We start from the raw sequence: 11,300 nt of genomic DNA, 5'->3' as shown, positions 1-11,300 counted from the left end.
TTCACACTGACATACCATCGTACATAGTCCCACACACTCACCCTGACATGCCCACTAACCCCTACATTAGGACCCACTCACCTACTCCTTCCTACTCACATACCCCCCAGTCATCTTGACATATGCATTAATATGCCCCCATCTACATCTGCATTTATATCTACGTGCATGCACCTACATCTACATATTCATCCACCTATAAAGAACTTGCTCCCACCTCCTGCTCACAATGGGACACTGACAGATATCCCCACTCACATGTATATATATACTTACTCAACCACATATACATTAACATCCCCCCTCATACCTACAAGGCCCCTCAAACATACCAACCTCTTCACTGACACGTACATACAGAGACACTCATACTGGATATATCAACAATTTAAGTATTGGCAGAGCTAGGGGAGAGGGATGGGATTGGCACATCAAGGGTGCAGATCAGGAGTGAGGTGTGCTGGCAAAGCTGCTTTAGGGGTTCCAGACTTGGTGCTGTAGGTTAGGAGCAAGGTGGATGTACAACTGCTTTGGAGATCCTAGAACTGGAATAATAGAGGATGTTTTGGGTCAGAATTTAGGTGCATCATCAAATCTGGGGTGGGATTCCAGCATTGGAATAGCAAAGGGTGCTGATGTCACGCTCAAGGTGCCATGGAAGAGTTATTCAAGTACCTGCACTATATGATACCTGCCCCTTGCACTACCTTGTTTCTGCTGATACCGCACTATATGCTTTACAAGAATGGGACAAGCAGGAATCAGAAGTGGGAGAGAAAGCTGCATCTTCAATCAGTTTCAAATGAGCTTGCTAGCGACTTTCTAAGCCAAATGGATTTGGAGGATTTCAATCCTTTTGAAGAGCTCCTTAACCCTGGGAAACCTTCCTGCAGGAAATTCACCTTTCCAGTGACGTATAGTCACACAAAGCTGGGTCCGTCAGGAAGGCCACGAAGGGAAAGAGACAGGAGAGCTTCCTGTTTTTAACCAACCCTGCAAAGCTGGCCATCACAAACAATGCAACAGGCAGTGGGACCCAGACCATCTTGAGGGTGAGAAGCCAGCACTGGGGTACAGGAGTGAAAGAGATGCCAGTTTTCCCTTTTAAATTTTCCTTTCACCTAAGAGATCTGGGGAAAGGAGAATAGGTAACTCAGGGAGCTGGGGCTAAGATGTGAAGCCCTTGGTGGCCATGTCAGCAGATCCAACCTGGGCCCAGCTCTAGGGGGTTGGATGGCACCTGTGGGCACACACAGAGCCCCACATTCTTTACACACATTCCTCTGACTCAGTATCACTTTCCTCCCTTTCACACTTTTCTTTCTGACACACAGTCATACATTCTCTAGGACATACGCACTTTCTTGAACACATCCACACAGAGCTGCTGTGGAGAGAACGATGAGTTCTCTGCTTGCTCATGTCCCATGGTGCAATGGTTGCCTAGTAACGGTCTCCAGCTGACACTTTCGGCCGCCCCAGATTCTGACAATGCTATATTTCATTCCTTGAGCTGCAGTAATAACATGGCCGATAGTAAATGCACAGGTCTTATTTCCCCCTTTAGTCTGTGCTAAAGACATTAAGTCTTAAGTGCATCTGTGTTCTGGGCTCACATGAGCAGAGCTTTCCAGCAAAAGGTCTGACTTCAAAGTCCTGCTGACCTAGCCAGGCAGCAGGGAGCAGATAATGCTGAGGGACTGGGGAAGGGCTACAGAGCCTTTCACAGGGCGATCACTGGTTCCAAGCTGGCCCTGGCCTGGGGGAACAAAGAGGCTCAAAGGGATTGTGTATGGAATACAGACCATTAGGTTCCTGCTTCCCAAAAGTTTTTACCACCTGGTAGCTATTCAGTGGCTTATGTCAAATGAATTGGTCTCTGCTCTGTGCGTGGGGACCCCCACAATTGAGCAGTGGGGTTATCATCTCCTATGTCATAGGGCCAGGTCTGAGCTGGGTCAGTGTGTGGGGACCCCACACCTCCCCAGGTCACAGAGCTGGGTTTGAGGTCAGTCTGTGTGTGGGGATCCTATACCCAGCTTATGGGCTCATCATCATCATCACTGTATGGGTGGGAGCCTGCCCATTAACAGAGATCCCATTACAAGTGTTCAAAATCCTCATCTCTTGTGGCAGAAGTGAGTTAGTGTCACAGTGGGAAGCAGAAAGTAGGCTGGGCGCGACGCTTGCAACCCTCAGGCTCTGCATCACTTCAATGCCAGCATTAAATATTAACTGAAAGATTTTTCATGGAGTCAGGTCTGAGCCTGCAGCGAAACAAGAGCTGGAGAGCTTCAAAGCCAACACTTCTCATCTGGCTGTGTAGCAGTGCATCTTGTTGCCATGACATCATTGCAGGGAAGTGATCAGATTCCTGCCTCCCATCTCCTGCCTGCTGGAGTTGAGTCTCCCTTGGGGCAGAGAGTCCATGATGGCCACTCCCTCTGTGATCTTTCCAGTGCTTTCATGGACTCAGGGCTCCCCACCACGCAATCCAATAGCAGAACGTTATGGAGCCCTGCTCCCCTCCCCAGTAAAGTAAGTCACAAATGATGCACTGCTTAAAATTGGATTTTGGAGGATCGTGGCCTTTCCCAACTGGTAGATAGGAAGGGTCATGCTGGTTGGTGCCGACACATGCCACCCTGCAGTTTTCCACCTCCCTCCCCACCTGTGACTCAAGCACTGTTCGATGGTAGGATGATGGTAACAGCACATGGACTGGGTGCAAGAAAAGTCACACTAGGACAAACCTCTCCTCTCCGCACCCCTTAGCACAGGAGAAACACACTTGCTGCCAGCCCAGTAGGCTTCTCCTTGAAACTCCATTGCTGACGCACTCATAGAACAAGTTTGTAAGGTGTGCACTCCAGCCAATAGGGAAAATGACTGTGGCTACTCCCATTCCAGAATGGGATAGGGCCAAGAAAGGCCCAAGATTGCTGGCTGCAGAGGGAAGTGCTTGTCGGGAAAGGCATAGGAGAACATGGGAATCTCCCAGATGCCCCAGTTGCACTTGCTTTAGGAAACTGAGGAGTTTTATCTTCCAGCCGTGAGGTCTAATTGCTGGGGACCAGCCAACTTCAGCAGAATGTGCTTGTTTTGTGCAGGTCACAGAGACATGGCTGCAGCCACATGACCACCGGCCAGATAACAGGTGGCTGGTGGGGCCAAGAGATTGTTTGCTGAGATAACCCCCCTCCCTCTGTCTGATCTCTGCAGGTCAGCCTGACCCTAGCATGGGCACCCATGACCAGGAGGCGTGTGTGTGTGTGCGCGTGCACAGCTATTAACTATTCATTAGCATGAAAGAATATTAACTATTAACTGTTCATTAGACAAGAACTGGCATGGACTGTAGCACTTCTTGAGCTCTCTTCTGAGAATGCCAACAATTCAATGAGCCACGGAGACTCAAATCCTCTTTAGAGGTTGCCCCTTTAGATCAGGACCGAGGCAGACTGGCAGAAGGTGGGGAGTGTGAGTAGCTTGCCCTGCTGCTGCTCATATTGAACCTGCTCCAGAGATAAAGAGAAGACTTTGCTCTCCAGCATTGTTGATCTGGCAACCTTCCCTCAGCACTGAATCCTTCCACCAGCACAAAACCAAAATTAAAGAGGACAGACCTCCTTCCTCCCACTGCTACAAGTCATCCAGCCAACAGCAGAGTGAGTGAAGACATGTCCCAAGCACGATGCCTGAACTAAGTCACAGTTGGCTGCCTTCCCTTTGTGCCCCCACCTCGACGGGTTCTAAAGAGAAAAATCTCAAACACAAAAGCCACCATTATAATAAACTTTTTATTGTTAAAAAAATCCCCATATTCATATAAATAAGCCATATATGTAAAATACAAGTAGGTTCATTCTCTCTCTTAACACCTTTCCACAGCTTTAAAAAGATAAAACAGACTAAAGAACAAATGTACATTAAATCTCTGATGACTGACAAACTGGCAGCTCACATGGACCCCGCCTTACTACCAGTCTCTAAACAAGATACGGAGTGTGCACAATACTGGCACCCACGGTGTGCAGAGAGCTTTTGCCTCCCCTAATAACGCATTAAAATGCTGTATTGAGTTTTCACCCACTCCCCCATGTGCCAGAAACGGCAAACATTTTAGAGCTATGCCACTGCTCAGTGGGTGTGAAAAGGAGGGGTCAGTTTGCATAGCAACCACCCACTGGGTTTGGATTTCTAAATTGTCACTTTCTTCTCACACCTAGGCAGCTCAGCTGTCATGTTCTTGTCCCAGAGAGTGGGAGAGAGGTGCAGGAAAGCAGACTTAGCCCCCATCACTGTTTGGGACAGTGGGGGAGGATCCTTCACATGACCTGTTCCAAAAGGTCATCCTAGATGGGGACAGAAAGAAAATGAGAGGGGAGAAATACTGTCAACATTGATCATTGGGGCGGGGCAGACATTGGTCACCAGAACCTTTCCATGGTGTAGGAGGGACTTCAGAGAAGAGAGAAAATAGTGTGGAAAGATAGGAGAAGAAGATGGCATGGCTGGATTAGCACCCTTTCCCCTTTCACACACACTCCTAGATCTGATGTATGACTTCATAAACAGCATCCCACAGGATTACCTACCCACCAGATCCCTTCCTGCCTAATCTTATCGTTTAAGCAAAGAGACACACAAGATCAAAGTGAGATACCCCTTGAACTTGGATTAGATAGCTCAGCAGATTTACACACGCGCACACACACACACAGCGTATCCCCGGGAACTAGTACATAGGTATGAAAAAAAATCCCCAAATTTTCCTATTAAAAATAAAGCCCTGCCTCAAGATTGTACAAAAACCTGTGAAAGGAATGAAGAAATCCCTTGAATGTGGTGAGCCTTGGACATGAGGAGATGTGTCAGGAGCACTTCCAGACACAAACAGCCAGGCTGCCGCCAAAGAACATGTACAGCAGGTTCTTCACCTCATGGGTGATCTCAAAGCCAAAGCCCTCACCAATCACTACATGCCATGAGGAGCCAAACTTCTTGTCCATTGTCTCTTTGATCATCTTAGCGGCACTCTGAGGAATAAAGAGAAAGAGTCCAGGAGTATGCAGAGGGAGCAGCAGGTCAGAGAGATAGGAGGGGTGTGTTTGTACATACAAATTCCCCGCTGTTGCCCTCCCTTTAACATGACTCTCAGGAGGAGGCTGAGAGCTAGGGTGAGATTATAGTAGAGCAGAGCTCCAATGAGGAGCACCCAGACTCCTTTGCTGCAGACTTCTGAAAACCCAGTAGGAGATATTAGAGGTCTGTATCTAGAGCCTGATTCTCCTCTCACTCACACTGGTTTGAATCAGGACTTGGCCCACTAAAGTCACACAAGAATGAGTTTGACAGGAGAATCAGATCACTATTCTTTATTGTTTTTTGAGGGAATCCCTTTTTCCTTGCAGCGAATCAGCAAGACATAACTTTTGGGACTGGGCCAGGCTGTGGATACCTCCTTCCCCGCACACCACACCATATCATGCACCAGCTAGAGCAGGGGTGGGAGATGTGGGGAGATGCTGGAGAGTGGCACAAGGCATTTCCCCCAGCCTGGGGAGCAAATGGAAGGTATGAAAAACTCCCCCACTCTCCCTTCTAATTCTTACTCATTCCTAGCACTGAACATCCATTGTAACAAGCAGACAGTTCCCTGTTGCTCAGCCAGAAATCATCTGAGAACCAGGGATAAAGGGATATACTAGGCCAAGTATGTTAATTCAGGAGGGAGCATAACCTCTCTACCTGTGTAGTGCCCCCAAGTGATACTTGGATCAGAGACCTCTCTCCCACTTCACTCAGAATACAGAAAGCTCGCTTACAAGAGGCCATGGGAAGCAGACTAAGGCTAGGTCTACACTACCCGCCTGAATCGGCGGGTAGAAATCGACCTCTCGGGGATCGATTTATCGCGTCCCGTTGGGACGCGACAATCGATCCCCTAATCGACGCTCTTACTCCACCAGTGGAGGTGGGAGTAAGCACCGCCGACAGGAAGCCGTGGAGGTCGATTTTGCCGCGGTCCTCACAGCGGGGTAAGTCGGCTGCGATACGTCGAATTCAGCTACGCTATTCACGTAGCTGAATTTGCGTATCTTAAATCGACTCCCCCCTGTAGTGTAGATGTACCCTAAGTTAGAACAGGCCTGAAGCTTCTCTGATCAATGCTGGGAGCCTAGTCTGGGACTCCAGTCACCTTTCCTCCCCCATCCCTTTTCTCCTTGTGCTCAATGCAGGAACAAAGCAACAGAAATCGGGACCAGAGTGTCTGACCTCCTTTCTGCCTCCCCCTTTACTCTTGCTCCAGAAGATTCCCCAAGTATGGTGACAGAGTGACTGCAACCAGCATATCCAGACAAAATAACCTTCTTAGCACTGGCTGTTACCTCATTGTTGGTGGCGTATTTCTCACAGGCGGTGACACACAGCTCCATGGCTTCCACTCGCATCTCCTCTGGCATGTCTGTGTGCTGGGAAAAACAAGCAAACAAGAGGGAGCTCAGCAACCCAAAGAGCTGGGCACAAGACAGAAGAGCAGAGAAGCTGGTGTTACCTGTTCCCGCTATCATGGCACGGCTGTGCCCTACATTCTTGGATACAACCAGAAAAAAAAAAAAATCATACATGCTAGCTCCTCTGATCTGTACCACAGAGGACGCAAGAGCATCACCCATAGGAAAGCTCAAATGCCAAGGGCTTGAGATCAGAAATAGCTCTGCCTTTGGAGAAATGTAAATGTCCAAGATGGAAGAGGCTTATTAGGTCACCTCTTGTTCATCCCTCCCTCCCAGTCAATGCAGAATTGTTCCCTTCTTATATTCCAACGATTCAGTGACTTAAGTTACAAGTGATGAAGTTTCCAATTTTTCCGTTAGAAGAGTATTCCACAGCCTAACAGACCTTGCAGTGATAGCCATCTGAGGCTTTCCCTTTGCTCAGTTTCATCCTTTCACTCCTAGCTGTACCTCTGGGATCCCCCTAAACCATTCCCCTTTCCCTTCTTGGTGTGCTTCATTGCCACATAGCCAAGTCAGACATATTTAGGGCCAAATTCAGGAGTGTTGTGAGCAGTGGGGAGAGTTGGAGAAGAAAATGGGTGTAAGTGACAAAGCAACAAGACTTGTACCAATTTGGCATTCCTTGTGTTTCCAAGACAAGCATGACACATGCAGTGAGTCAAGGTCTGCTCTCAATTGCATCAGTGTAGTCAATGGGAGACCAGAGTAAGTGAGGGCAGAATAAAGGGGTGAGAAGAGGGAGGTACAAGAGAAAAAAATAACTAATGGGGGAGTTAAGATAAAGGGAAGGTGTGTTAGTTGCTTTCCTAATTTCTTTTTCCTATACATCCCACCCTCTCCTGTACAGCCTCAACATGCCAGCTACACTCATTTCTGCACAATCACTCAATGCCAAATAGGTAAAAGTTATGCTCCGTTACTACTTACAACTAGTTTCTGAACAATTTATACCACTATTTACAACACTGCTGATTATAGCCCTGACGCTCCCATGGAACTGCAACTGTTTATTCCAAGCTGAATTTAAGATTTATTTATCTTAACTTTTCCTCATAGATCATAGTATTTTGTGCTTATATTGTGGTAAGAGTAGCTAGGCAGCCCTTAGATATTATTGCAATAAGCCCTACAGGGAAATCTAAGTTATACATTGTTCCCCCCTGTTCTATTATCTCATTGACTAGAGATGTCTCTTATCCAAGCTCCTCTAAAAAAACCCCAAGCTGCACAGAGTACCCTGAATGTGGTGGGAGTGCTGTAAAGGCAGCATGCTCAGCGCTGAAGGAGTGGGGTCAGAAAGGGATTACTTTCTATTGCCCTAGCTCACTGTGGCTGACTGAGTGGCAACATTAATAAACTTTGGAGAAGGCTGTCTCTAAGTTGCCTCACAGTAGAGTGGAACATGGGGAAATGGTAGGCGGGTGCAGCCCTCAGATAGAATTGGTATAATGTGATCATATTCTTGTAGCTACTCAGAAGTTGAGGACAAACTGGTTTGGAGGGTAGGTACGAATTAAATACATTCATCTCCCATCCTTGTACCTTGACATTCTCATGATCATACATACCCACCCTTGTTCTTACCCTGATCAGTGGGAAGCTGTGAAGTCTTTTATAATCTGCCTCCTCCTTTTTCCCCTCCCCGGTGTCTGCCATGGTCCTTCCACTGTGACCCTGAAAGGGGGCAGAGGTGCCTACTTAGGACCAGCCAGATGCTGCAGGGCAGGTGGGCGAGAGGGATGGAACTCTTGAGAATCAGGCAGAACACAGTTTCAGCAGAAACAGGAGGTTCTCTGCCCAAAGAACACTGCTAAAAAGAGGGGGGGAAAAGAAAGTTTAATTTTAAAAAGGTCCAGTTTGTTCACTATGAGAAGCAAGATGTGAATCCTGCCATCCCCTCCACTGCTTCTCTATACCTTTTCCACGGTATATAATTAACCTGGAGAACTCTGTTACGACAAAGAGCTTACAAAAAGTTGTCACTTTCCATAGTCAAGACTTCAAATGTGCTGCACCTCTCAGGGGCACAACTCCATAAAGAGACACAGGGCTCTGACTTGATGGCAGCTTGGTTGCTAGTGAGGGGGCAGGACACAGTGAAATTACAGCAGTGCTTTCCAATAGCCAAACAGAGAGCATGGCAGCAACCATCCTCTGCCTTAGGCTGTTGTCCTGTTCTTTTCAGGATACAATACTGTTCACAATGGGGCCAAAGTGTGCATGCAACAGGAACAGATTTTGTGTGCATTTCAGGATGGAAATAGTTAATGGGCTGTTTTGGTTTGTTTTTCAACTTTTTTTCAACTCCAGGGTTTGCCAATCAGGGGAGTGCCACATCAGACTCTGCTGCACCACTTCTCTGGGCCTATGCCTGGCCAGTTGCTCAGAAGGTGACGCAGTCCTACAGCACTCTCTGATGGGCAAATTCAGAACATTGCACCTTGGTCTCTTCTCTGGTTCTCCTGTCTGGCATAAGACCCTCCCCTATGCCCTCAGAGAAAGCAGGGGCATCATAAATGTATTTTGAAAAGAGGTCCTGACAAGCTAATGATCCATCACTGGGCAATGACACACCCAGCAACTCTCTGAGGCCATAATAAGTCCAGTCTGCAGACACACTAATTAAAGTAACATGGGCTACGGGTTCTCCCAGAAGGGATGGTGGGAGTTTTACACATCCCTCTGAAGTACTCAGTCAGCAGTAATCACAGATGATGGAAGACAGGATAGCAAACTAGATGGCTGGGATGAAGCAATTCCTTTGAGTTGTTGTGGTGTTTCAGGTTTATCTCCCGAACATCTCACCCATGAGCCCAGGCCCCATGACACACACAATCCATCTCAGAGTCCTCCATATACAGCAGACAGTTTAAACACCCAACCAGGTTGGGAAAAAATGCTGTTGAGAGACATTTCACCCATAAAAGTCTTTTAATTTTAAATAGAGCTGGTTTATAACAACCCCACGGAAGCTTCCTTGGAAACCCGTTCCTGTTTTGCGGCATCAGACCCACTTCTGAGCACTGCACCTCCTTCACACACCCCCTGCTCCAGGCATCAGAGCCACCGGATATGGGGGAGATGGGGGGGGGGGGGGAATATGGCCTGGATGGAGGAAAAATAATCACATACACACAACATGTTTTGGGCCTCAGTGTCTTATGCAGGGATCCTCACTGGGTGATGGGCACGGGCTGGGTTTCAGAGCCCCCCCGCGTAGAGCACAGTGGAGACCCCACTGGGGTGGCTGGGCCCATCAAGCCACATAAGGACAGGAGCCCCCATCATGGAGGGGCCCTGCAGATCGCACAGGCCGGGGGAGGGGCGATAGCCAGAACCTAGAAGGGACGGGGGGGAGGGGACGGCGCTATCCCGAGCGGGGGCTGGACCCTGGCTGCGGCGGGAGCCCCGGCTGGGGGGGGCGGGGGCTTGCCCGCTGGCTGGAGGGGGGGGGTCGGGCCCGGGCGGGAGGAGGCGGGGGAGGGACTCGGTCTCACCTGCGCCTCCTCGGCTCTGAGCCCAAAATATCAGCTTCGCTTGGTTGTTAAGGAGAGGAACGTGCTTGTCTTAGCAACCAGCGCCGGAAGTCCCGCCTCCCCTTTCTCATTGGTTGGTTTGGAAAGTTCGAAACATCTTATTGGTTCCAAGGTTGGTCGATGTCGTGAAAGGGTCCTTCCTCCTCCTCGGGGCTGGGGTGTTAGGTGTCCCATACCTGCCTGATCACATGTGAGCCCAAAGTATTGGGAGGGAGACCTTGTGTCAGTGGTTCAGGTTCATGAGAGGTTATGCTCAGAGCTTACAGCAGGCACTAGCCCCTCGGCATCACGGGATATAGCTCTCACAGCACCCTGACAACACAGTGCCACCCACATAGCATAACGCTGCCCTCGAGAGCATGACACTAAGGCTGCTATGCCATGCCAGTGGTGTGCACAGCACCACCCACACTGCGATACCAGGGGGTGGTGAGACCGCCACACCATGCACTTCCACACCACGGCACCAGCACCATGCACTTCCATGCCACGGCACCAGGGTGCTGCGAGACCGCCGCACCATGCACTTCCACGCCACGGCACCAGGGTGCGGTGAGACCGCCACACCACGCACTTCCATGCCACGGTACCAGGGTGCGGTGAGACCGCCGCACCATGCACCTTTACGCCACGGCAGCAGGGTGCTGTGAGACCGCCGCACCATGCACTTCCACGCCACGGCACCAGGGTGCAGCGAGACTGCCACACCATGCATTTCCATGCCACGGCACCAGCACCATGCACTTCCATGCCATGGCACCAGGGTACTGCGAGACCGCCGCACCATGCACTTCCATGCCACGGCACCAGGGTGCTGCGAGACCGCCACACCATGCACTTCCACACCACGGCACCGGGGTGTGGTGAGACCGCCGCACCATGCAGTTCCACGCTGTGGCACCACGCATGCCATGACAGTATGGCACCAGAGGCCGCTCAAAAAAATCTACAGCCTTAGGCAACACTTCCATGTGCCACCGCCCCATACCACTCAAATTGGCCCGGCTGCTGATCTGTCAAGACAAGGGGGCGGCCAGGTCAAATGTGATGTGCCAGGCAGTTGCAAGTGGCATCGCAACCTGGAGTGCAGTGTTGCAATATCACTCAAATTGTCCCAGCTGCCCCTCTGTCATGATGGAGGGGCCAGCTGGATCAAATCTGCCACCCTTGGCAGCTATCCAGGAATCTGCTACCCTAGGCAGATGCCTAGCTGGTATATAGCTAGAGCAGCCTCTGCATG

The 11,300-nt window shown here is 49.7% G+C and overlaps 1 protein-coding gene across 3 annotated transcripts; it reads right to left on the bottom strand.

The window, feature by feature from the left end:
- Positions 1-3,787: 3,787 nt before the first annotated feature.
- DNAL4 (dynein axonemal light chain 4) lies at positions 3,788-10,107 on the bottom strand. Of its 3 annotated transcripts, XM_054016237.1 has the most exons (5): positions 10,022-10,107; positions 8,109-8,334; positions 6,393-6,476; positions 4,973-5,039; positions 3,788-4,355 (listed from the first exon to the last, which is right to left on the bottom strand). In XM_054016237.1, exons 2-5 carry the CDS (start codon positions 8,178-8,180, stop codon positions 4,351-4,353), a joined length of 228 nt encoding a protein of 75 aa, XP_053872212.1. In that variant the 5' UTR covers positions 8,181-8,334; positions 10,022-10,107; the 3' UTR covers positions 3,788-4,350. The 3 variants fall into 3 exon arrangements, with proteins under 3 accessions (XP_053872212.1, XP_053872209.1, XP_053872211.1); XM_054016234.1 differs by having other exon boundaries at positions 3,788-5,039; XM_054016236.1 differs by having other exon boundaries at positions 3,788-5,039; positions 8,109-8,331; positions 10,022-10,102.
- Positions 10,108-11,300: the final 1,193 nt, after the last annotated feature.

This window comes from Malaclemys terrapin, chromosome 1 (genome assembly GCF_027887155.1).
Source record: "Malaclemys terrapin pileata isolate rMalTer1 chromosome 1, rMalTer1.hap1, whole genome shotgun sequence".
In the NCBI taxonomy this organism is placed as follows: Eukaryota; Metazoa; Chordata; order Testudines; family Emydidae; genus Malaclemys; species Malaclemys terrapin.
Note: the sequence above shows the minus strand (reverse complement) of the source record. Positions and strands in the feature narration are given on the sequence as shown.